The 26,746-nt window shown below is 41.0% G+C and overlaps 1 protein-coding gene across 3 annotated transcripts in view; it reads left to right on the forward strand.

Annotated features, from left to right (window-relative positions):
* Positions 1-2,072: 2,072 nt before the first annotated feature.
* ANAPC5 (anaphase promoting complex subunit 5) overlaps positions 2,073-26,746 on the forward strand; it is a 35,161-nt gene continuing 10,487 nt past the window's right edge. For 2 of the 3 annotated variants that reach the window (XM_024758613.1, XM_024758614.1), the window contains exons 1-11: positions 2,073-2,382; positions 5,297-5,376; positions 5,843-5,952; positions 6,819-7,011; positions 13,703-13,769; positions 17,294-17,395; positions 18,272-18,462; positions 22,057-22,138; positions 22,774-22,863; positions 24,076-24,257; positions 25,306-25,441. In XM_024758613.1, coding sequence (XP_024614381.1) covers positions 2,176-2,382; positions 5,297-5,376; positions 5,843-5,952; positions 6,819-7,011; positions 13,703-13,769; positions 17,294-17,395; positions 18,272-18,462; positions 22,057-22,138; positions 22,774-22,863; positions 24,076-24,257; positions 25,306-25,441 — 1,440 coding nt within the window. In that variant the 5' untranslated portion in view covers positions 2,073-2,175. The remainder of the gene's footprint in view (positions 2,383-5,296; positions 5,377-5,842; positions 5,953-6,818; positions 7,012-13,702; positions 13,770-17,293; positions 17,396-18,271; positions 18,463-22,056; positions 22,139-22,773; positions 22,864-24,075; positions 24,258-25,305; positions 25,442-26,746) is intronic. The other variant, XM_024758615.1, reaches the window with a different exon arrangement.

Raw genomic sequence — 26,746 nt, forward strand, 5'->3', positions numbered from 1 at the left:
CAAGGGTAAGTATTAATATGTACCTGATAAACCAATTAAAAAGTGGAAATTGACCGTATGGCTCTATCTTGTATGTGCAAGAAGGAACTAAAGAGACAGATTTTTCCATGTGTTCCTTAACCCAGCCGGGTTCATTTGCAATAACACTCTACACGTATAAATACATAGATATGCAGTCATAATGATTGCAAAATGAGATAAATCAACTCAATTAATTTTTTTAATTGAGGTAAAATACAAATAACAAAAGTCATCATTTTAAAATGTACAATTCAGGAATTCCCTGGCAGTCCAGTGGTCAGGACTCAGCGTTTTCACTGCCGGGACCTGGGTTCAATCCCTGGTCGGGGAATTAAGATCTCACAAGCCACACGGCACAGCCAGAAACAAATAAATAAATAAAATAAAATGTACAATGCAGTGGCATTTAGCACATTCACAATGTTGTGCAACTATCACCTCTAACTCCCAAAACAATTTCATCACCCTAAAAAGAGGCCCCATACCCATTAAGCAGTACTGCATTTTCTCCCCCACCCCCTAACCCCTGAAACCACTACTCTGCTTTCATCTCTGTGGACCTACCTATTCTGGACATTTCATATAAATGGAATCATACAATGTGTGGTCTTTTGCATTGCCTTCTTTCACTTAGCAAAATGTTTTCCAGGTTCATACATGTTATAACATGTATCAGTGCTTTATTCCTTTTCATGGATGAAAAATATTCCATTATATGGATATACCACATTTTATTCATCCATTCATCAGCTGATGTACATTTGGGTTGCATCCATCTTTTGACTATTGTGAATGCTGCTACTGTGAACAGTTGTGTACAGATTTTGCGTGGATATATATTTGTATTCTCTTGGGTATGTACATAGGAGTGGAACTGCTGTGTCGTATGGCAAATCTAAGTTTAGCTTTTTGAGGCACCGTCAAACTTTTCCATTCCCATCCGTAATGAATACGTGTTTCAATTTCTCCACATCCTTTCCAAAATTTTTTTTTTTTTTTTTTCCGGTACACAGGCCTCTCACTGTTGTGGCCTCTTCCGTTGCGGAGCACAGGCTCCGGACGCGCAGGCTCGGCGGCCATGGCTCACGGGCCCAGCCGCTCTGCGGCATGTGGGATCTTCCTGGACCCGGGCACGAAGCCGCGTCCCCTGCATCGGCAGGCGGACTCTCAATTACTGCGCCACCAGGGAAGCCCCCAGCATTTGTTATTGTCCATCTTTTTTATTACAGATATCCTAGTGGGTGTGGAGTCTTACTGTGGTTGTCCCTGTTTATGACTTGTCTATGTCTGAACTAGTGTCTCATTCATCACTATTCTACCAGCATCTAGTTAAGTACCTAGCACGTACTAGATGATAACAAAATATCTGGTGAATAAGAGAATTGATAACCACTGTTATTTTTGTGTTATCCTCCTACCTATTTCCTCTGGCATATATAAGTTTTGTCAGGGCGCATTAAAAAAAGAGCTAAATGAAACTTCCAAACTTTGAATTTAAAAATTAGCATAATGAATAAAATACAAATTTTAAAGGTGCAAGTTTAACTTCGTTGCTTTTTTTTGTTGTTCTCAATGGCAGACTTACCATTACATTTATTTATTTATTTACTTACGGCCGTGCCACGCGGCATGGGGGATCTTAGTTCCCCGACCAGGAATGGAACCCGAGCCTCTGCAGTGGAAGCGCAGAGTCCTAACCATTGGACCACCAAAGAATTCCCTAACTTCTTTGCTTTTAAACGCAATCATTTTTGAATTTAATTTTAATTATTTTCAAATTAAACGAACAAACTGGGCAGCCCTGCTGGCTGTTCAGACCTTGCCCGAAAGCTTCGACTCACTTTCACTCGGTGCCAGTCCACGGGGACCGGGAACCTGCTCTCCTTCTGCAAGAGTTTCTGTAGGGACTCAATCTTTAGGTGCACCGCCTTTGCCCCACCCTTCACAGTACTTCTAGGCATTTTGATTGGCTGTAGCGCTCCCTCGTGCTCTGGTCTGGTTTCTCTGATTGGCCGACGGCGTGCCATCGGGAGGATGCCAGTTTCCTGGGATACGGCGCCGGCGGGCGGAGGCCTAGGGCGGTTGGTGGCGTGCTCGGAGCGGGAACCTGGCCGCGGTGCGCACCAAGGCTTCTGGACGTAGTCCTGGGGCGCCATGGCCAGCGTCCACGAGAGCCTCTACTTCAACCCCATGATGACCAATGGGGTGGTGCACGCCAACGTGTTCGGTATCAAGGACTGGGTGACGCCGTATAAAATCGCGGTGCTGGTGCTGCTGAACGAGATGGGCCGCACTGGCGAGGGCGCCGTTAGCCTCATGGAGCGGCGGAGGCTCAACCAGCTGCTCCTGCCGCTGCTGCAGGTGAGGGGCTCCTGCTCATTCAGCAAACCCTTACTAAGCACCTGCTCTGTGCCGGACAGCTCCTTGGTTGGGGGCACGGGGGTTCATCGGACACTCTCTCTGCCGTGTAGGATCGCGAAAAATATAGTTAATACCACCAGCTAACACTTAGTGAGTACTTAACAGTGGACCAGTCACTTTACATTCATTTTTGGGGAGCAGGTTTATATCTGGCTCCAGCATTTATTAGCTGAGTGACTGGGAGAAGAGTTATTTTCTCAGATCCTCCGTCTTCTGTAGAATGAGGCTACATGTAGCCCTGATCTTTGGAGACACAGCTACAGGCTCTGTACCCCAGAAGACGGTAATAAGTGGTAACAATGACAAAAGTAACAGCCAACATTGATTGAACACTTACTGTGTACTAAGCACATTACATGTTTTATTTCATTTTGCAGACTGAGGTTGTAGCTCCACCACTTACCCGCTGTGCGACTTGGGCAAGTTCCATAACTTATTTGGGTCTTTGCTTTCTCTCTGTAAAATGAAAGCAATAATAGAAACTGTCATGTGATGGCCGTATTAAGTTAGAAGATCCATGGGAACACTTTACAGTGTATGGCACATGGTAAATGCTCAGTCAATTTTAGCTATTTTCATTTTAATCTCATAGGGATAGGGCATGCACTTTCCCTTATATCAGTTGTGGCTTTTCCATTTATTTGTGTGATTATATGAGTGATGTCTCTCTCCCCTACTAGACTGTAACCTACATGAGGGCATTACTTTGTCCTATTTTTGTTCACCCTTGTATCCCCAAAGCCTAGTACTGTATAGTTTATAAAGGGCTTTTTTTAATCCATCACCTTTTTTGGGGCAGGGGGAGAAGGGGTACTGAGGACACAGGTTAAGTGGCTTGCCCAGTTAGTTAAATAAAAGTAGTGGGTTCCCCGTAACTTGCAGCTCCCAGTCCTATCTATATTACTATTATAAGTGCATTTCCCCATTATTCAAATAAAAGTCATAATACTAAAAAATTTGATAGAGAAAAGAAACAAAACAATAATTCTGGTGTCTTAGCTCATGTGTTTTTCTGCCTTTGTTCTTGCTGTTTTTTGTGTCTTGGATTCTCCTTCTGTTTTTTTGCCTGGCTAACTATCGTGTAGTTTATTTTGTTTTGTTTTGTTTTGGCGGCGGGGGACGGGAGGTGGAGCTGCACTGCATGGCTTGCAGGATCTCAGCTCCCTGACCAGGGATTGAAGCCGGCCACAGCAGTGAACACCTGGAATCCTAACCACTAGGCCACCAGGGAACTCCCACGACTGTAGTTTTAATGTGTATATAGAATTCGTCTAGCAAAATTCCAGCCTTTACTTATTTGCTTATTGTTTGGCTTTAAAAATTAACTAACTTTTAACTGCTCAACTAATACATGAAGATTCATTGTAAAAACTTTAAATGATGCTAAAATTGATGGAGTGAAAGGTTATGGTTCTTCTGCAGGCCCTCTAATCCTGTTCCTTCTCAGAGATTATCACAGTTAATGTTCCTTCATTCAACTATTTATTTATTTATAAAATTTATTTATTAATTTATTTTTGGCTGCATTGGGTCTTCATTGCTGCCCGTGGGCTTTCTCTGGTTGTGGCGAGCAGGGGCTACTCTTTGTTGCAGTGCGCGGGCTTCTTATTGCGGTGGCTTCTCTTGTTGCAGAGCATGGGCTCTAGGAGCACGGGCTTCAGTAGTTATGGCGTGCGGGCTCAGTAGTTGTGGCACATGGGCTTAGTTGCTCTGTGGCATGTGGTATCTTCCCGGACCAGGGCTCGAACCCGTGTCTCCTGCCTTGGCAGGCGGATTCTTAACCACTGCTCCACCAGGGAAGCCCCATTCAACTATTTATTGAGTAACAGTTCAGAATGGATCTTTCTAGACCTTTTGCTGTGTGTATCTGTATATGATTATAAGTATATATACATATATCCTTTTAATTTAATTTCCCCCTTTTTTTCTTTTTTTACATGAATGCTACTTCTGTTCTACAGCTTATTCCTTTCACTTAGCAAGTCTTGGAAATCTTTTCTTGTCAGCACATTTGAGTAGATCTACTTCATTCTTTTTAACGACTGCATTGTTTTCCACAGTAAGAAAAGAAACATAATTTAACTCATGCTTTTAATTAATATTAAAATTTGTAAATTAAAAATAACTCTTTATTCATGGACTTATAGGTTCTTTTTAGTTTTTCTTCATTTCAAACAATGCACATGGAACATACTTGCCCCAGAAGTGGGATTACTGTGTTATCCACATCTAAAATTGACCTACTGAACTTACTGTTCCCCAAATATTCAGTGTTTAGTTTTAAACCTCAGCTAGGTTGTAACCTTCTTGATAGCTGAGGTTGCATACTCTCTGTCTCTAATGGTACCTTTTATGGACTTGGGCACATAGTATGACTGCCTACCTTACAGTGTTTTGGGGAGGATCAAATGAGATTATGTTTATGGAAAATAGGACCCCTGTGTTTGTATAATGTTCTCCAGGTTACGAAACAATTTGAATTATTTTACTTAATCTTTGCCACAAACAAGGGAGGTTATTATTATCTCCATCTCACTGATGAAGGAAACTAGGGCTCAGGGAGGCTACAACTTTGCCATGATTGCAACACTGAGAAGGAAGGAACCTCAGACTACAGATTCTACGCTTTTTTTGCATTTAAGTCATTCCTCCAACTAAAAGGAATGCTATGCAAATATGAAGTATTACTTTAGCGTTTTATGCAGATAGGTTTTTTTCTCTTCCTGATTTGAGATTTCATATTTGGAATGATTGTAAAGCAGAGAGGTTGTAAATGAATTCATGTTTGCAGATGTTTATCAATTTCCAGCTCTTTAAAATTTTTCTGTAACCTTTCTATCTCTCCTTTACCCAGGGCCCAGATATTACGCTGTCTAAACTTTACAAGTTAATTGAAGAATCTTGTCCTCAGCTGGCAAATTCAGTACAGATCAGGTAAGCTTCATTTTCTTCTGTATATATGAAAAGATGTCAAAGTAGATAAAAATTAGAAGAGGGGACATGGTGATTAATTCCTTAAAAAAAAACTTTATTATTCTAGGTTGTTTTCTTAAGTACATGTATTTAATTTTTTTTGAAAAATGGATAGCATTAAACATACTGCTTAAAAATTTATTCTTCTGTACAGATCTACATTGCTCCTTTTAGCTGTTGCAGAAAATTTCATTTTTACTAGCTGATATGTAACTTTGAGAAGTTTTATAATCAAGAAAACATCAGCAATGATGCTTTTCAGAATATGGGAGTGACATTTTGGGTTATCAAATTTGTTTTGTGTTCCACCACTTTATATGAATCTCTGAATTGTTTTTTAAATAGATTTAGGTGATTGTGGAATATGAAATGTGGGAAGATGTTCAAAGGGCCTTCCTAAAATACACACCTCATTTTTCTTGTTCAGAATCAAACTGATGGCTGAAGGCGAATTGAAGGATATGGAACAATTTTTTGATGACCTTTCAGATTCTTTTTCTGGAACTGAACCAGAGGTTCACAAAACGAGTGTAGTAGGTATGAAGTTCTTCTAAGGAGAGCAGAGAATATTTTCACTGAAGTGAACTGCTCTTTAAATCACATCTGTCGTTACTCTGCTGTATCTGAGCACACACAGTGGGGATGTTGGACATGTTATTGTTTGTATTCATCGCCTTGCCATTTTGACCTGTGTTTAAATAATTGTCTTGTGGAAAAGCATCTTCTGTTTTGTCTACTGTCATCAGAGTATTAGCCTGGTCGTGGAGCCTTTTAGGGTTCCTCAGCTCTTTCTCACAGTCCTCTGCTCACTTGTCCACATTGTACAACTGAGTCAGGGTCACCAACTAAACTTTTATGAGGAGAGGTAAGTAAGAGTAGATTACTGATACAGTTTATAAGGCAAGGGTATATATGAAGTTTCTTGACGCTTTGCTGTTAGCGGTATAGTCATACTCCATCCATCTGGCGTTTTTTTCCTGGTAGTTTTTATGTTATTTACCATCAGTTATTTATTGATCTTCCATGTGCCAGGCTCTGGACTTTAAGAGAGACTGGAAACTTCCTCTTATGGAGATTCCTTTCTTGTGGTTGTGGGCAGAGGAGCAGGCAGACAGTAGAAAGTAAACAAATAGGATCACTTCAGATGTTGTAACAGTCACGGAAGGATACATTGGCTGGATAAAGAGTGGAGTGAGGGTGGGAGGACTGAGCCTTTAATATAAAGAGAAAGTCAGCTTCGTAAGAGGTGGTGAAAGAAGATTCTATGCGGAGGGGAACAGCAACTGCAAGTGTCTTTTTTTTTTTCATTATTTTGGAGGAAGAACTGCAACAAATAGTCATCAACTTTTTGTAGCCTGGACTTCAAGTTAATGCCTTCACCTCCTCTCTGTCTTGTTTCATAGGTTTATTTCTGCGTCACATGATCTTGGCCTACAGTAAGCTTTCTTTCAGTCAAGTGTTTAAACTGTACACTGCCCTTCAGCAGTACTTCCAGAATGGTGAGAAAAAGACGGTGGAGGATGCTGATATGGAACTGCCCAGCAGAGAGGAGAGCGAAAGAAAAATGGAAAAAGAAGAACTTGATGTATCTATAAGGTAAGTTGGGTTTTTCTGGCGGGAATCCCTTTCCTGTGAAATAGCATCATTATGGGGCAGTAAATCCTCATTCATCCTCGTTCTGGATGAACTCATTCATCCAGAGTTCATGTGCTGGCTGTCATCTTTTTGTCCCTCCAGATCCAGGAAGTTCACCCTTACGGGCTTCATCAGTAAGCTCCTTGCCCTCTAACTTCTGATTGAGAGGCACTGGTGGTAAATCCAGAGGGTCAAGGAGAGTGAGGTCAAGGTGTTGATTCACTGGCTCCCTTCCTTCGGGGTCACGGTGGGCTGGCAGTAGGGTCACAGCCTCTGTCAGGTGGCCTGCTCTGCATACCTCAGGGGTCTAGTAACTGGGGAGGTTTCCCAGGCCTGGTGCAGAAGGTGCCCCACTATTACCAGCCCTGGGAACTTTATTACCCGCTATGGCTTATCCATCCCCTGCCCCTGTTTTTGTAACTGGCCCTTTATTAAACTCTTCTCAAATTACCCCATTTGAATATGCCATTTGTTTTCTGCTGGGACCCTGAGCGGTAGTGTTCATTATATCACAGTGAATTAACAATTGATTAATTTAGTGAAAATTTATTCAATGCCTCCTAAAGTTTAAGCCTGGGGATGTAGTGCCACTGCTCACCTAGTTGTTTAAGCTCAAAGCCTAGGCATGTCCCTGTGTCCTCCCCCTCCTTCACCCCTGCAGCCAGTCCTTCTTCCTCAGTATGTTTGGAATTAGTTCACTTCTGTCCATCGCCACTGCTTCCCCTGTGGTCTAAGCACCGAATCTCTTTCCTGGATGACTGCTCTAGCCTCCCGACTGCTTTCCTTGCCTCCACTCTTGTCTCCTTACTATGAGTTTTTCCTGTAGCATCCAAGCGAACCATTATGATGTAAATCACACCATGTGTTCTTATGCCCCAAACCCTCCTTGACTATACATGGAATTTAGACAAATCTGAGCTACTGTGGCCTCATTACTTGCATGATCTGGCCCCTGTCGTCTTCCCTACCTCTTTCTCCTTACTTTCCATTCACTGTCAGAGTCTGTCTGCTCTGGCTTGCTTTCAGTTTCTTCAATACCAAGCCGAGGTCTGCCTCAGGGTGCCTCGCAGGCTCTCCCTGGCTTCTTACCTCGCTCCCTTTCGCCGTTCACTCCCTTTCACGGTTCAGATCTCAGCTCCCGTGTCCTCACACAGGCCTTCCCTGACCACATGTCTGAAGTAACCTTCATCCTAAATACTTCCAACTTCTTTATTTCTTCCACAGCTCTCCTCACTAAGTAACTTTTTACATTTATTTACTTAGACTCATTTGTATTTGTCTTTGCACTCCTTCAAGAGCTAAGACCCTTCTCTGTTGTATTTCACCTCATTTTCCTCAGTGCTTGGCTTGTAATGTCTGTGAATATGTGTTGGATGAATGAACGCAGAGAATCAGAACACATCATTCATCGCCCACACTGGTAACTGGCCCCATAAAACACTTTGTATTGACTTCCCTTCACTGTCTCACGTCCCCTCTCCCCAGCTGTTACCTGGGATCACCTCCCAAATAGACTACTTATATTTGGAGGGAAAGCACATAAAGAGTGTGTGTGTGTGTGTGTGTGTGTGTGTGTGTGTGTGTTTTGTATTTCCTGATCTCAGGGAGCCCACAGTCTGGTGAGGAAGACTGGCACCCAAACAGATCACTACAAGTAACAATGTGTTCAGAGCTCTGAGAGAAGTAAGCCCCACCTGCCCTATGTAGGCTGGCTAACCCCCTTGGGGGCTGGGGGAGGTCTATGTGTGTAGCCAGAGAATATTTCCCTGCAGTTCCTATGAGTGGCCTTTGTACAGTTACGTGATTTGTTCAGCACACTCTGGGAGCAAGAAGATTGTAGTACCAGTAAGTACTTCCAAAAACTCAGAGTTGCTCAAAGAGGCTTCTCATCTAGTGGAAAGGCAGAACCTTGTAGGGTTGAGTCTGGCCCTGGAGTCAGACCCCTGGATTTGAATTCTGGCTCCTCCACTTATTCCCTTAAGACCTTGGGCAAGTCACCCTCTCTGTACCTCAGTTTTCTCATCTGCAAAATGGGGCTCATGTCACCTCCTCAGAAGGTTATTTTGAGAATTAAATGATAAATCTATATGAAGTGTTTACAACTGTGCCTTTAAACATTTGACAAATACTCACTATTCTTCTCTAATTTCTCTTTTGTTTAATTCCCCTGAGGAAGGGTTCCAGGAAACAATGTAATCTTTGTCCTAGCTGCTTTATATGCTTAAAGTAGCAGAATGTCAGTTCTTCAGAAATGTTAAAATTCAAACTTTTCTTATTTAGCTTTGACTTTCTCCTAAATTAATCTGATTTAATTAGGTCTAACTGCATCGTTTTGTTTTTATTCTAATCTAAGAATTCATTTGTGTGTAATAATAGTGTGTATACTGTTAAGGTGTATGGTTTCAGAAAATAGTGTGCATTTAGTAAACTGAGTTTCATCACTGAAATAGAAGAAAGGTATTATTTAAATATTATTCTACTTAAGTATTATAATTCTTTGTCCAAAAAGAAATGATTTTGACCTGTTACAGGATTTTTAAAATTTCATAATGTATATTTACATACATTTCTTGATTCTTTTAAAAAGGAAAATTTCATTTTTTTCTTTTTGTGCTCTTTTCTAGTGTTTTATTGCATTATGAGAGGCTTCTCACTTTAGCCCTTTCATTTTCTTCCTTCCTTTCTTTCTGCCCTCCCTCCCTCCCTCCCTTCCTTTCTTAGTTTTTGGAATGTTTTTAGGTCTTGCTTTCTTCAGGGAAATTATTTTTCTTGCCCTAGAAATTTGTATTAAAATTAGAAAGCCCAGAGTAACATTGACTAGCTTGCAAATCTCCCATCCTACAATGAAATAACCACTGTTTGAAAAAGGGGGACCCACCTGTTAATTTAGAAGGGAGGGAATATTCAGTGAACGAATGTTTATCAGGTGTTTTTTAAAAATCCAATTACAGAAGAAAGTACAGACTGACACTTAGCTTCAGCTTTTCATTTACTCGTTGTTGCTACAGGGCAGCATTTGTTTCCTGCAACAAGAGAGGGGGGCTTACAGGGTCACACCTTGTGAGTTTGCAGCGGAGGCTACTAGTCTGCAAGCTGCTGGAGCTACATCTTCTCTGTGCTTCTAAAAAGACCTAACAAAAGTAGAAGTTCTCTGGCATTTCTTCACTTGCCAGTGATTTAATATAAATCTCCAAAATTCATTAATTTATTCAGCACATACTTATTCAGTGGTTCTGGTGTGCCAAGCACTATGCTAGCTGCTATGCTGTCAGCGCAGAGGAGAAAGTCCCCGTCCTCATGAAGTTGTGGGAGGGTCAGGTAATCGAGAGGTAACTAAATTAACAACTAATGTCATTTCAGAGAGTGTCAGTGCAGGAAAGGAATGACTGGGACACAGGGATACAGAAGAACTGTGGGGTGCTATCAGGGAAGGGCCCTTTAAGACTGGGAGCTAGGTGACGAAGAAGCCAGCCCTGAGAAGAGTTGCCAGAGCACATGCAGACTCACAGCCCAAGACAGGACAAGCTGACATGTTGGAGGGACAGACGGAGGACAGTGTGGCCTGAGAACACAAGTCGGGAGGAGGGGTTGGATCACCTCTCCGGTCACACACCTCAGAAGGGTTCAGGTCCTCATGGCCTCCTGGGTGTTTAGTAACTGTTCCCAATCTCAGTCCTTCCCCTCCCCTGCTTTTGTCTTGTCATCACCCTGCTCAGAAGTCTCCAGAGATTCACAAAGTCTCCCAGCCTGGTATTTGAGGCCTTCCACAGTTGACCTTTCTGACCTTTAATTTCTGTTCCTCAACTTGGATCCTTTACCCCAGCCAGCCAGGTGTGCTTGTATCCCTCTGACAGGCCAGGCATTTTCCCATTCTGCATCTTTTGGTTTCCTTTCCTGGAATGCCTTCTTCCTTCCTTGTCATTTCTTCACTCCTTGCCAACTTTCAGGGTCCTCACCACTTCAGCTGGAGTGATTTCTCCCTCTTCTAAGTGCAGAGATCATATTAATTCTTGGTATTTATTGTTTATTGCCATCTTTTCACATACGCTGGTCTTAACCTTCACCAAGACTGTAAGCCCATTAAGACATTTTCTTGGGGGACCTAGACTTGTGTTTTATGCATTGCAAGTACATAAACACCCCAGTTTGTTGATTGTTTAATCCTATGTTATATTTTAAAAATTTCAGTTATAGTGGGTGATTTGAGCCCTTTAGAGGAGTTTCCAGAGTCCTTTTGAGAATCTGATGAATGCCATGTACTATCCCCACATTAAAAATGCATATTTTGCAGTTTTACAAGGTTCATGGGCTCCTAAAGCCCATCCGTGGACCCAGGTTAAATGCCTTTGATGTATAGCACTTGGAAGTTTAAAGTTCTGTCTCAACTGGTAATGGGATTCATAAACAAGGTATACTTGAGTCCTTTTCCTAAAGGAGTAACCCCCTTCCTAAATTGAATATATTTGTGGCTTTTTTTTTTTTAATTTATTTATTTGGCTGTGTTGGGTCTTAGTTGTGGCCCTCGGGATCTTTGTTGCCACGTGCAGGACCTTTAGTTGCGGCATGCGAGGCTTTTAGTTGCGGCATGCGGGGTTTAGCTCCCTGACCAGGGATCGAACCTGGGCCCCCTGCGTTGGGAGCGTGGAATCTTAGCCACTGGACCACCAGGGAAGTCCCCCTTTGTGGCTTTTTAAGAGTTACTTTCTCTGGCATGTGTTTGAGGTCCTGAGGAGGCAAAGAAGGAGTCAGTAAAAGGATGGTTTGGGCCATGGTATTTTTACTTCCTGTTTCCAAGCTTGTTCACGTCGGCCACTGTTGCCGCCATGGAAGCCAGAGCCAAACTTGATCTTCATTTATAGCAAATGTGTTTGCCTTAATTTGTAGCAATTTCTTTTTATGTGATTCTGGTTTTCTCTTTCTATTTTATTAACCTTATTGTTCTTGTGTCCTGTGTTATAAGCTACCTCAAGTCTTTTTTGGGGGAAGGGTTTAAGTAAATAAAGCATTTGGTAACAGTGAGCATCATGGACCTTAGAGGAGGGTGGGACCGGGAGTGGTGTGTCCCATTTCTTTCAGATCCTTGTCTGTCTCTAGCCTTTTTGTGTACAGTCATATTTATTTCAAGCCTTGGGCTTACTTTCTTTGAAGGGTATGTTAAGAGAAAAGGGCTTCTTATTGCCCAGACATTTAGCTGTTTTCCATTTGAGAACTTGGCCTGTGAATTTTCTTTCCATTTCCCTCCAGGTCACTGTTGTTTCGCTGATCTTTGTTATGCTGGTCAGGGCTGGTCCTTGGCAGCTCCGATACCTGTAGAATCTTATATGCTTGCTGCTTTGTATCAGAAACGTAACCAAGAGAATATCAGAGCAGCTCTTCCCAAAGTGTTTTCTGTGGAACACCAGTGCTTCTTGAGAGATGTGAGGAAAGGATTCTTCATTCAAATGAGTTTGGTAAATGGTACATTAAACAAAAGTGAATAAAGTGTCTCTCTGTTGGATTTCTCTAATGTGTATCATGAATCTCCCAGGGAAGAGAGGGTGTACAGCTTTCCCCAAGTGATTTAACCTCAGCAGCATTTTGTTTTCTTTTGGAATACCTGTTTACATATTGTTTGCATGAAACAGTTTGAGAACTGCTGTATTAGACACAGAGTGCTTATAAAAATATTATTGATGAGTAAATATTGATTTTTCTACTTATTGTAATCCTGTATAGAGAAGCCATTTATTCAGAGTCATGTGGCAAAAGGGTATTATTCATACTTTGCTCTCAAAAATAAGACTGTTTGTGCATGTATAGATTTCTCAAGTCTAGATTTATATCAGTATATTTCTTATTTGTTGGTTCTGTGTGATCTAAACTTCCAGGCAAATGGTTATTTCTTAGATAACACCTCTTTTTCTTGTTCTGGAATACAGCACCATCTTATATGTGTAGCGAGGAGTTAGAGACTTTTTATTCATTCATTTCTCAAACTCTGAGTGCCCATTGTGTGCCTGGGGGACTGGGTGTTCATATACAAATATAAGTAAGAACAGCCAGTGTGGCAGTGCTAGATGCAGTGATCCCTATCTCTGGGAGACAGTGGGAGCTCAAATGTGAGATGTCAGGAGAGATTCTTGGAGGATATGACACTTGAGGTATTCTTGAATGACGGATGGTACAACAGTGCAACAGTGGATGGAAAATGGGCCCTGCAGGTTGAGGAAGCAGGGGGACATCTTGGCATGATAGGAGATTGTAAGGAGTTCATCAGGGCTGGGGTGTGGGTGAGAAAGAGAAGGCAGAGGAGAGAGGTAGGAACACTCAGGAAGCATTGCACCTGACCTGCTAAGCAGTGCAGACTTTATTCTGGAAGGTGATGAGATACCACAGGAGCGCTTTAAATCAGGGATGATAGACTTGCATTTTAGAAAGATCGTGCTGGAGGCTATGTACAGTTGAGGTCTACATCTGTCCATAATTATATCATGTGAACTTCGGCAGGTCATTCAACATCACTTTTTAAGCATGTCTTTTCTATTCCTGAGAAGAGAGAATTAATTTTAAAAGTTTTTAAACTTTTCTGATGAAGAATCTATTTGACTTTGTAAAGCATTATCATTTTCACTATTGTGTAATTCATTATTATTTTTGTTTTGTTTTTTTCCAGAGAAGAGGAGGTATCTTGCAGTGGGCCTCTGTCCCAAAAACAAGCAGAATTTTTTCTTTCTCAACAGGTATGTTCTGTAATTGGTCATGAATTTTTTTTAATCCTGTGACATTATATGTCATGAAATATGTTTGTTATGTGAGTAGGTTTATTAGTGAAGCAGCATTATTCTTATTCTTGGTCATTTTTTCTTCACTAACAATGCAGTTGTAGCTGTGTGTCCCTTCCTATTTTCTGTGTGATTTTATTTCTCTGTTAGGGTCATAATGCATGTTCATTTATTAATGAACTGTGACTAACACAGCCCAAAAATGTGATTTAGAAGACCTACTTCCCTTTTCCCCAACACTTTATCATGGACATTTTCAAACAGAAATACAAATTGAAAAGCATTATATAGTGAATACCCATATACCCATCGTCTAGATCCTGCAATTAATATTTTGCTCCGTTTATCATATATCTACCCATATAGCCACCATTTCATCTTATTTTTTGATACATTTCAAGTTGCAAGCATCGGTACACTTTTACCCCAGACATTTCTTACTGGTGTTTTTGAGCCATACTTTTTCCTTTTTTTTGGTAATATAAGCTGGATGTTTTTCTCCCATGTTATTTTCAGCATAGAATTTTGATTTTTGCTCTACTTTTCCCTATTTTTGTTATTAATTTTCTTTCTGCAGAAAGATGTAATGTTTAGATCTAGATGCAGGTGATAGAATCACCCCTACAGATGAATATTAAACAGATTGAAAAACTCATCTAGACATTTGGTTAACTGTAGAGGAGAAAATAGACCTGGATCTTCACCTCATCTTTGTACCTCAGTACTTTACAGGTGGATTAAAGGCATAACTATAAACATTTAAGGTTATAATTAGACCAGGAGGAACTACATATTAACTTTTTTTTGAATTTCATTTATTTTTTTATATAGCAGGTTCTTATTAGTCATCCATTTTATACACATAAGTGTATACATGTCAATCCCAATCTCCCAATTCATCACACCACCCCTCCCACTCCACCGCTTTCCCCCCTTGGTGTCCATACGTTTGTTCTCTACATCTGTGTCTCAATTTCCGCCCTGCAAACCGGTTCATCTGTACCGTTTTTCTGGGTTCCACATATATGTGTTAATATGCGATATTTGTTTTTCTCTTTCTGACTTACTTCACTCTGTATGACAGTCTCTAGATTAATCCATGTCTCTACAAATGACCCAGTTTCGTTCCTTTTTATGGCTGAGTAATATTTCATTGTATATATGTACCACATCTTCTTTATCCACTCGTCTGTCCATGGGCATTTAGGTTGCTTCCATGACCTGGCTATTGTAAATAGTGCTGCAATGAACATTGGGGTGCATGTGTCTTTTTGAATTATGGTTTTCTCTGGGTATATGCCCAGTAGTGGGATTGCTGGGTCATATGGTAATTCTATTTTTAGTTTTTTAAAGAACCTCCATACTGTTCTCCATAGTGGCTGTATCAATTTACATTCCCACCAACAGTGCAAGAGGGTTCCCTTTTCTCCACACCCTCTCCAGCATTTGTTGTTTGTAGATTTTCTGATGATGCCCATTCTAACTGGTGTGAGGTGATACCTCATTGTAGTTTTGATTTGCATTTCTCTAATAATTAGTGATGTTGAGAAACTTTTCATGTGCTTCTTAGCCATCTATATGTCTTCTTTGGAGAAATGTCTATTTAGGTCTTCTGCCCATTTTTTGATTGGGTTGTTTGCTTTTCTAATGTTGAGCTGCATGAGCTGTTTATATATTTTGGAGATTAATCCTTTGTCCGTTGATTCGTTTGCAAATATTTTCTCCCATTCTGAGGGTTGTCTTTTCGTCTTGTTTGTAGTTTCCTTTGCTTTGCAAAAGCTTTTAAGTTTCATTAGGTCCATTTGTTTATTTTTGTTTTTATTTCCATTACTCTAGGAGGTGGATCAAAAAAGATCTTGCTGTGATTTATGTCAAAGAGTGTTCTTCCTATGTTTTCCTCTAAGAGTTTAATAGTGTCCAGTCTTACATTTAGGTCTCTAATCCATTTTGAGTTTATTTTTCTGTATGGCATTAGGAAGTGTTCTAATTTCATTTTTGTACATGTAGCTGTCCAGTTTTCCCAGCACCACTTATTGAAGAGACTGTCTTTTCTGCATTGTATATCCTTGCCTCCTTTGTCATTCTAGTGTATTTTTCATTTCAGTTATTGTGTTGTTCATCTCTGTTTGTTTGTTCTTTAATTCTTCTAGATCTTTGTTAAACATTTCCTGCATCTTCTCGATCTTTGCCTCCATTCTTTTTCTGAGGTCCTGGATCTTCTTCACTATCATTATTCTGAATTCTTTTTCTGGAAGGTTGCCTATCTCTACTTCAGTTAGTTGTTTTCCTGGGGTTTTATCTTGTTCCTTCATCTGGTACATAGCCCTCTGCCTTTTCATCCTGTCCATCCCTCTGTGAATGTTACATATTAACTTTTAACTGATCTGTGGGTGGGGAAGGACTTTCTAAACAGAAAAGCTGTGGAAGAAAACACGTAGGAGATCATTTGGTTTTTCATCATAAAAATGAAAAACATCTACATGTCAGTACATGTTCTAACAAAATTAAAACTCAAACAACAAAACGGGAAAAAGAGTTGCAATACGTATGACAAAGGGTTAATACTTTTGCTTAAAAAATTGTAGTTTCAAAGCCCATTTGATGATGAGACAAATTTATGATACATTATTACATGAATAAAGCAGGTAATAAAATGATATATTCTAACTTTGTTAAAAAAGTATGCATATATATATGTATAAACACATACATACACACACACACACACACACACACACACACACACACACACACAGGAAAAAGACTGGAATGAGATACACTGACAAAAAAGTAGTGTTATTTCTGGGTGGAAGGATTACAGATGATTTTTGTTTTCTTCTGTATGCTTTTCCATATTTTTGGATTCTTCTATAGTGATATAATGAATTCAAATATAATTAGAAATTATTATTATTCATAAAGAAAAATTTGTCTAGCTAAAATTGAAGAGTCCATAACCCAGTTAAGTACTAATCATTAATTTAGAAGTCATTTTCTACATATTTTATATAATCATTGCTGGTACCATCCATATGAAACAGATAACCAGGAGTAGGGCAAGTGTGCATCTCCCTTTGCCAGGCTGGAGATACATACTTCCTGCCTTAAAGGCACTTACAGTCTGGGGGTGGGGTCAGCTGGTACTTTTAATATAATTTGATAAGTACTGCAGGAAGGGTTAGTGCAGGGCGCTTGTGGGAGCATGTTGGTACTTACAGGACTTTATCTAGTTTAGAAGGTGATAGAAGCAGGTGGCTGAAATCTAAACTGGGCCCTGAGGACTGAGCAGGAGTTTGCGTGGAAGACTATGTGGATGGGTCGTTGGGAAGCTTAGAAGTCCAGGAAGAGGAAACAGTGTTCTGCATGGTCAAGAGGAGAGTGTAGGTGCAGAAAAAAAAGTAATTAGATGATGCTATTTAGTATACATGTCTATATGTTTATTGGCCATTTCTTTCTACTGAGTTGTCATTTTTAAATTTCAGGCTTCTTTGTTAAAGAATGATGAGACTAAAGCCCTCACTCCAGCTTCCTTGCAGAAAGAGTTGAACAACTTGTTGAAATTTAATCCTGATTTTGCTGAAGCGGTGAGTCTTTTCCAGAATTTGTTGCTAAGTTGGAAAGCAGGGACAAGACTGTTCTTCCTATTGTGTAGTCGTGCAAATGAGGATTGGCCGAATGACCCAGGTTCTTGGAAAGAAATCATGTTGTTGGCACTTAAAGGACTCAGCCTAGGTTGCAAAGCTTTCCCTCCCACCTCTACCCCGGGGGGTATTTCTTTCTCTAGTTGCTGCGAGCGGGGGGCTACTCTTTGTTGTGGTGCATGGGCTTCTCATTGTGGTGGCTTCTCTTGTTGCAGAGCACGGGCTCTAGATGCATGGGCTTCATTAGTTGCGGCATGCAGGCTCAGTAGTTGTGGCTCGTGGGCTCTAGAGCGCAGGCTCAGTAGTTGTGGCGCATGGGCTTAGTTGCCCTGTGGCATGTGGGATCCTCCCGGGCCAGGGCTTGAACCCGTGTCGCCTGCATTGGGAGGCGGATTCTTAACCACTGCGCCACAAGGGAAGCTCTGAATTCAAGTTTTAAGATCTTTAGTTTTGTACTCACACTGTTCCTTAATGCCTGAGCTAGGTGATTCCCCCTCCATCCTCACGTATCACCCATGGATCCTAATATAACCAGTGGCATAGTGGATGAATATTTAGGATAAAACTCTGACACAAATTCTAATGGAATTCCCTTTTCTCGTTTGGGTACACCTTCTGGGGGGAAAGTGTACCCAAACCAGCTAATGTACCTTAAGCCTATTTAATCCTGCCTGTGGGGAAAAGATTAAGCTAAACTATGACCATCTTGTTAAAATGGTAGGGGATACACAGGTGTTTGCAGCCAGTGGACCTCTCTGAATTAATATTACACAAGAGGAAGCAGAGCATTTAAAATATGTTGATTGTTTCTTGTTTTAGCACTACCTCAGCTACTTAAACAACCTCCGGGTCCAAGATGTTTTCAGTTCAACACACAGCCTCCTTCATTATTTTGACCGCCTGATTCTTACTGGAGCTGAAAGCAAAAGTAATGGGGAAGAGGGCTATGGCCGGAGCTTGAGATACGCTGCTCTGAACCTGGCTGCCCTGCACTGCCGCTTTGGTCACTAGTAAGTTTATAGACTTTTGTTCATGCGGAAATTGAAGAAATTATCTCTCAAATGTTAATTGAGATGTATTTTCTTTTTAATATGCTGTATTAAAAAAAAATGAAGGAGGAAAAGGAGAAAAGAAAGAGCCTGTTCAACCTGGAATTGTCAATAACTTCTAAAGAAGGAAGGTTTTTGCAATGAACAGAAGTTAATGAAAACCTTCTGCCTAAAGAGTCTGCCCCCTGGTGTCACTATTTAGCATTACCATCCAAGTACACGGCCTCTTTCTTTCTTTACTTCTAAGAATAACGGCCACTGAATTAAAAGGAAATTAGGTCATTAGGCCAGAGATTCCCAACAGGATTTTTCAGAGGTAATAATGGGGATGTAAAAGTTATTTTCAGTATTTCAAAAAGCCAAAAGGAAGTTGTATCTTTACTGTATAAAAGACTGCGTGGCTTACCGAACGTCACGTTTGTGCTTTTGGTTGGAATTCAGGCAGCTCAGTGCGTGACAATGACTTATGCCATTGCTAAGATATGCCTGTGATTTTAATAAATAAAAATAGGAAATTGATCAGTTATTATTTAGTAAAGAGTTAAGAGGATAAAAACTTTCAAAATATGGAGGCTATTTTGGAAATAATGAAATAATGTGAATAACGGTGAAAAGGTAGGAAATTACTAATTGAAAGAGTCTCTCTGCCTCCCCTGTGGCTTTTTCCCATTTAAGAAAAATATGGTTTCTGCCACAGGCATCTTTGAATAGAGACTAGAGTGTGTTAATGGAAGTATAGTGTTCCAAGTTCAAGAATTGAGACTTCTACACCTTGCTCTATGGCCCAGGCAACAGCCAGGAAATTCTATTAACTTCTGGTTGTCACATTTTAAAAGGGACATAGACAAGCTGGAGCTTGTGGCGGGGAGAGTCTCACTGGAGGCATTCAAAGCCATGTCATATAAATAGTGTGGGAAAGATGTGAGAATGTTTAGCCTGGAAAAGAAAGAAATGATTTAGCCAAGCATGTGTTTGACATCTTCCTGTAGTGAAGGTCATGTGAAAAGGGCTTAGATTGATCGAGGGTGTGACTACTAGAGAAGATAGGGAGCTGGTGAGTGCAAGTTAAAGGGCAAAACATTTTTGCTCCTTATAAGGAGGAGGTTTCCTTGTATGGAACCCTCTGAGAAAGGTGTCAGCAGAGTGCTCATGTGTGCAGCAAGGGTGACATTAAGGCAATCCAAGTGTCAGATTGATACTTGAACCAAAGAATGTTTAAGGCTACTCTGAACTTCATGATTTTGTGAGATTCCGTATTATCTTTTAAGAGTCAACTTCTTTTTTTCTGCCCAGCTTTAATAACCTCTTTGATCAGGGCCTTTCATGTTTTATGTACTCATAATAAATAGCAGCACCATTTGTAATATTTGCCAGTAACCTATCTCTGTGTTACACACAGCTTGCCCTAGGGTTTGGAAATTTGTATGCAGTCTGCTAGATACAAGTAATTAATCTGTTGATGAATTTCTCTATATTTACAATATTATCAGTGGATAGGCAGCTAACTGTATGGAATTAATTACTAATTAATATCTGATTTACTCAACTCCAGGCTTCTTTATTTTTAGTCCTGGAGCTATGGGCTTGTATAAATCTTTCTCACTTAGCTAATAGGATTGTGGAGATTTCTTGAAAATCTTTGTAGTTGCTTATTGAGCATCTACTATGTACTAGGCACTGTTCTAGGTGCTGGGGATCAGGAGTGAAAAAAAAGAGGAAAAAAAATACCCCTGTTCTCATGGAGCTTACAGTGGGGGAGATAAATAATAAACAGCACTAAACATAATTATAATGAATCAGGTAGTGATAGGTCAGGATAAGAGATTAGAGAGTGATGATGGGGAGTACTATTGTTTTCATAAGTAACACTCTTCTTCCAGATATACACACAAATCACTTATTTGTCAATTTGTAAATTTCTGTTTAAATAGTAAGGTAGCAACTAGGCCCTCCCTTGCCTCTATTAACTTAATATTTGAATAGAGATTTAAAGGAATTGAGGGAGTGAGTAATCTGTGCATTATCTGAAGAAAGAGTGTCCTTATTAGCTAGAACGGAAAGTTCAAAGGCCCTGAGGCAGGATTTACTTGGCATGTTTGAGGAGGAGCAAGTAGTGTGGTTAGAGTGCTGTAGTAAGGGGGGATAGAGGAGGACGAGGTTGTAGAGGTGACAGGGGTCAGAGAGTTTAGGGTCCTGTAGGCCCAAGTAAGGACTTTGGCTTTTACACTGAATGACATAGGAAGCTGTTGTTTAGAGGCTACAGATCTTTCTGCTCTGGCATTTTGCGAACGGTAGACAGCCAATGCATTTCAGACCTTACAACCAGTTTGCCTCTTGCTCTTTTACTGAAAATTTTTATCAGAGGCTTTTCTGATTAGCAGCAATGGAAAACCATAGGTTCTTTAAGGATTTGCCAGAAACTTTGAAGTTTCTGTGTTGGTAATCTACCTTTTCTTCCTACCTGAGAAAAATAGTCTTTCTTTAGTCCTGTTTTAGCATACTATCTATACAGTTCTCCCAAAAGCCTTTTTTCTAAATGTAACATTATTTATTTGGTCATCAGATGTTCAACAAAATTAAATCAACTGATATTTATTGAGGGCCTGTGTGTAAAGATATGCTTCCTGCTTTCAAATAGCTTATATTCTGGTGCCTCTCAGCATTAAAAAGGATTTAAAAGAAATGTAAAATAGGTAAAAATGTATCTGGTTTCTTTATTCAAACAGGTAATTATTGAGGAAGAATTCAGCTGTTAATTGATTGTGTGAGGCTATTGCTCGTGTTGATAGAAAATTTGACATAAATTTTTCCCTATGTAAGTGCTACCCATAGAATTCCTCATTCTTTTTTGAGATCCTCAGTGATCCAGTATTTATAGAACTTCTGTGCCCTCTGCAGGTTGAAGAAATAAAACTAACACAGATTAAATAAATAGAGGGTGGTGCACAGTAGTATTTAATTAAGCACCGCAAGCAGGTAGCGTTTCTGTGGGCTTTTTCAGAAGCGAAGGCCCAGTGGGGCCAGGAACAGTTGGCTGAGTTTCCACAGAAGTTGCGAGGTTGGGGGACACGTCCCGGAGGGAGGAGAACCACATGAGCAGAAAGAAGACATCTCAGAAGGGAAAATCCTCAAAATACTTTTAAAAACTAGTATTGAAAAAATTATAAAAGTATCAGATCCCGTAGTTAAAAAAAATTTTCAAATGATGCAGAAGCGAAGGCAATGGAAAGTAAAATCTTACATCCTCTCCTTGTCCCTCCCATCAGCAGTAGACAACTAAAAAAAAAAATCTTAGGAGCTGGGATGAAGAAAAGCCATTCTTTCATGTCCGTTTTAGTAGAAGTCCACCTTAGAAGGGACATGTTCTGTATCTGCACTGTTACTGTTTCTTACCGCTGGGGGAGGGGAGTGCCTCTGAGGGAATAAGCCCATGGTTTCAATTTCCAACCCAGAGGCCTGCACGCTGGTGAATTACCGTACAGATGACTTCCTGTTACTGTTGCTTGTACATGTTTGTGGTTGTTAATGAGTTATTAATGTTCAGTCTGTCATTAGTCAACAGGCAGAGCTTGCCCTGCAGGAGGCGATTAGGATTGCCCAGGAGTCCAACGATCACGTGTGTCTCCAGCATTGCTTGGTGAGGCCACCTTCCTGTCTTGGAAGTTCTGCCCTTGGGTTGAGTTGGCCTTCGAAAGGTCCCGTTTGAATTGGGAGGTCCTCAGCAGTGATGGGAAACTAGTTAGGTGGTCAGGGAAATTCAGGAAAGGCAACCCATGTTTATTTATGTTTCTTAATTCTTGATGTCCATTTTACTTTGGAGGCATTTCTTGTCTACAAGTTTTAATGCAGCTTGCCATGCAAAACTGCCGCATCAAGTGTTGGCATTAACAAAGGTGTTTGCAATACTGGTAACTGGATAAGACCTGGTCCTGTCAAAGCATCATCACCAAGCACAAGTAGAACACAGACTTCAGCAACCACCTGAGAATTTCACTTTCTCAGTTACAGGCCATATGGGGGCTTCATGCTTTTTTTCTGGAACATTTGCCACTCACTGCTCTCAGAGGTGAAGAAGATAAATGGCCTGATTATTTCAGTCTGATGGTTTTAATGTGTTTGATGGGTTTCATTTAGGTTTATAATTTGTGAAAGTGTATTTTAGAGGATTTATCTTGTCAGTTGTTAATTTGTTCTTACAACCATGCTGATGCTTTCAGCAGAACATTAGCCATTATTATTGTTATGATACATTTTCATGACTTCTCTTGCCAGAGCTGGCTTTATGTGCTGGGACAGAAGAGATCTGATAGCTATGTTCTTCTAGAACATTCTGTGAAGAAAGCTGTACATTTTGGGTTACCGGTAAGGCTCATCTTTCTGTGAGATTGTTTAAACAAATGGTATGGTTTTATTCTTGGTAGTTTCATGTGACCTTAATTATTAAACCACTAAATTCTCTTGATGGGTTTCTCTCTGCTCCCTTTATCCTAATAACATCTGTGAAAGTTCCATTTATCAACTTGATGAGATCTTTGTTTAGTTTATTATCAACACTAACTTACACATATTTATTTAGAAAATTTTTAGGGAAGGCTTATTTTTAAACCAGGGATTGGCAAACTCTACAGCCCATGGGCCAGATCTGGCTCACTGCCTGCTTATGTATGGCCCTCAAGCTAAAAATGGGTTTTACATTTTTAAATAGTTGGGGAAAAAAAACAAAGAAGAATATGCGACATAGACCAACTGTGGCCTGCAAAACCTAAATTATTTACTATCTGGCCCTTTACAGAACAAGTTTGCTGATCCTTATTTGAAATAATAAACGAAGCCAGGAACCAGTAAACCTGGCCAGCAGATTTGTCCTTTCTCATTTTGAGTAACAGGGAAGGACCTGAATTATATTCCTCGATGACAAATACTGAGGGGCATTGAAGGGGCATAGTCTCTACACATGAAATAGTAATGACTGTTAGAATCTAGATTACTATTGCTCAAAGAACCTTATTCTGTCTAAAAAAAATTAAAAAATAAATGATAGACTTCTTAAGCACAATTTTTGTTACGGATTTAAGTGGACTTTTTTTAGTTGAGCTTTCATCCTTGAAAATTATACCAGAAGTTAATGAAAAGATAATTATGCTCATAATAGGCAGCCTTTCTGAATCTCCTACCACATCATGTGCCCAGCACTGTTTGATATATACTATTTAATTTTAATCCTTAAAATAATTCTTTATGATGGGTGTGATGCCCATTTTACAGATGGGCTTGTCTAAGAAGCTAAGTGACTGGCCCCAGGTCACATGGTAAATGGCAGAGGCAGTGCTTAAGTCCAGATCCGTTTAATTTCAAAGCCCTGGCTCTTCCCATTGTACTATTACCCTCTCTTCCATCCCCAGTTTTTCAGGAACATATCGCATACGGGTCAGGGTCAGGCTTAAGGTACTTTCTTTTTCAATAGTGCTATCATTGTGCGTGTGCTGAAATGAAATATGCCAAATTTCTGAAGAGCAAAACAAAATTTTGCCACGTAATCTCTATCATGAGTTGTGCGTATGTCTGTCCCCTTAGTACCTCGCCTCTCTGGGAATACAGTCCCTAGTTCAGCAGAGAGCTTTTGCTGGGAAGACCGCAAACAAACTTATGGATGCACTAAAGGACTCCGACCTCCTGCACTGGAAACACAGCTTGTCAGAGCTCATCGACATCAGCATCGCACAGAAAACAGCCATCTGGAGACTCTACGGCCGCAGGTGGGTCTTCCAGGCTATGAGGGCATGAATCCTTTTATAGATGAGCAGAAGCCAGTAAATGGGTTCTGTGAAGGCCAAATGGATGGAGGTTGTTTGTACAGGGGATTAAAGAAAGCGCTTTAGAATTTTAAAACATTTTCTACTTTGCACAGACTTTGCAAAGATTTTTCCTATGTGCATTTTTATTTACTCCTCCCAACAGCTCTGGGAGGTAACTGGGGGGTGATCTCCATTCCAGGATGCATAGGACAAGGTTCACAAATCTGATCTGCCCCAGATCACAAACGAATTAACAAGTGACAGAGCCCAGACTCAAGCCCAGGTCCTCTGACTCCAAGTACCATGCCCCTGCACTCTGAGATGGGAACCTCTCTTCCTGTTGGCCAGGAGGCATGGGCCACAGTCACTCAAGCCGAGCACCCCCTTAACCCAAAAGCTGCTATGTAAAGAAAGTTGCTTCCCTGTTACCCAGGATGTATTCTCTGGACTGTCTCCAGCTTTGTGTGTAATTCCCATTTAGCCTCCTGTAGCTCGGAAGTAAACTTCTGAACCAGATTTTTAATCCTGGAGCTACCTCACCTAGACAATATGCTGTTTCTAGGAATTCAGTCATGAAAGGAAGTGCCTATTTTATCAGTCTTGTTTTTGTACTTGAAATAATTTTTGGCACAATGTGGTCTGAAACAGCTGCAGACACTAGCCACTGCTTCCACTGTCAGAGCAGCCGGTGCCAGGATGGCATCAGGTCTGAATTTACCCGTGAAAACTAATTAACATACTGTGACCACAGGGAAAATTAGAGGCAGTGGGGCGGTCTGGAGCTTGGAGCTCCCAATTGTGCCGTAACCACTACGTTTTCTTTGGGGCTGCACATCCAGGATGCTTTTCTGCTCTCCTCGTCCCGAGAACAGGAGAACTGGCTTTGGGAGGCAGCTGCTCCCCGGAAGCCAGAGCCTGCTTCCTCCTGTTTCCACCCAAGGTAACTAGGGTGTGGCTGAGGGCAGCCTGTGTCTCTTGACTGACGGGGCTTCCTGTGTCTCCTCCCCAGCACCATGGCCCTGCAGCAAGCCCAGCTCCTGCTGAGCATGAACAGCCTAGACTCGGTGAACGCAGGCGTGCAGCAGAACAACACGGAATCGTTCGCTGTGGCGCTGGGCCACCTCGCCGAGCTGCACGCGGAGCAGGTGGGCAGGTGGCCGGGGCCCTGTGCTTCTGGAGCCATGTAGGCCCCGCCATTTCTGTCCTCTAGTGCTTGAGAAAAGCACTGGATGGGTCTGTTTGGATGCAAGTGGTTGGAAGGGTGAAATCCCACCAGTAGAAATGGACTGGGTGTGGAGTCTGCAAGGTTTGTTGAACTTGGGATCTCTTTTGGCATCAGGGAAGAGAGTGAGAGGTCAGCTGTTTCTATGTACCAAATGGAATAAAAAGGAGTCTTTGAAATTTAGGGTAGTAGAGCTGTGTATGTTTGTGGGAAAGGGAAGAACATAATAAGAGTACAGCTAAGATGACAACAGCCAAGGTTTGTTGTACATTTGTCCTGTGCCGGGCCCTATGCTTAGCGATTTACATGTATCATCTTCCTGATTCCTTATAGTAGCCTCGTAAGGTCAGCTTTATCATCACCCCTATTTCACAGAAAAGAAACTGAGCTCCAGGGAGCTAAATCCCATATCCACAGCCAGTAAATGTCAGTGTCAGATCTTCAACCCAAGTCTGATTGACTCCAAAGAAAGACGGTTGGAATAGGGCATTACCTTTACTTACAGCCCAAGTAATTTCACACGATTCTCTTTATAGGGGATTGATTAAAGGGTCTCTCACGATGCTCTAGGCTGCTTTCCCCTTTGCTCAAAAGTATCTTCTTCCATGGGAAAAGGTAAGGGAAAGCTCTTATCTAAAGCCCTCTAACTAACTGCTGCCTTGCTGTAAGCACATTTCCTTGATCGTGTTATTTTCTCCAGCTCTTTGTGGTATAATAATGATCGTTAGGTTGCATCGTAACACTCAGTATTCCTTAATCTGCATCCTAAAATCTTTGAGTGGTTTCCACCCCTTTCAGAAGTCTATAAATACCTCCCTCTACTAGACATACTTTAGCATTTTACAATCCTCTAAGTGGTTGTGTAAACAAAGGGCATGGATGGGCTCTGGCTGATGGCATCTGCCTGCACCTGCATCAGCTGCTATCTTCCTGTATCTGGGAAGCAGCGCCCGCCCGAGCTCTCTGACATTAAAACAGCAGACCAGCTGCTCTTGCTGTTTGCTTTCCTCCAGGAATGTTGCACATTAATCACTTTCTTGGTCTTTTTCCCCCCCTCGTAATGGTTCTGGAACCTCTTTAACGTGGATTCTTTTCCTCTGCTGGTGCCTTGGTTAAGTGGAGCGTTTGTAATAAATGAGTCAGTGAACATTCAGTTAGGTATTTGGTACGAGCCTCATGTTGACTTTTTTTTTTTTTTTTTTTTTTGTTTTTTTCCCCCCAATTTTTT

The sequence above is a fragment of the Neophocaena asiaeorientalis genome, unplaced genomic scaffold, assembly GCF_003031525.2.
Source record: "Neophocaena asiaeorientalis asiaeorientalis breed wild unplaced genomic scaffold, Neophocaena_asiaeorientalis_V1.1 scaffold77, whole genome shotgun sequence".
NCBI lineage: Eukaryota > Metazoa > Chordata > Mammalia > Artiodactyla > Phocoenidae > Neophocaena > Neophocaena asiaeorientalis.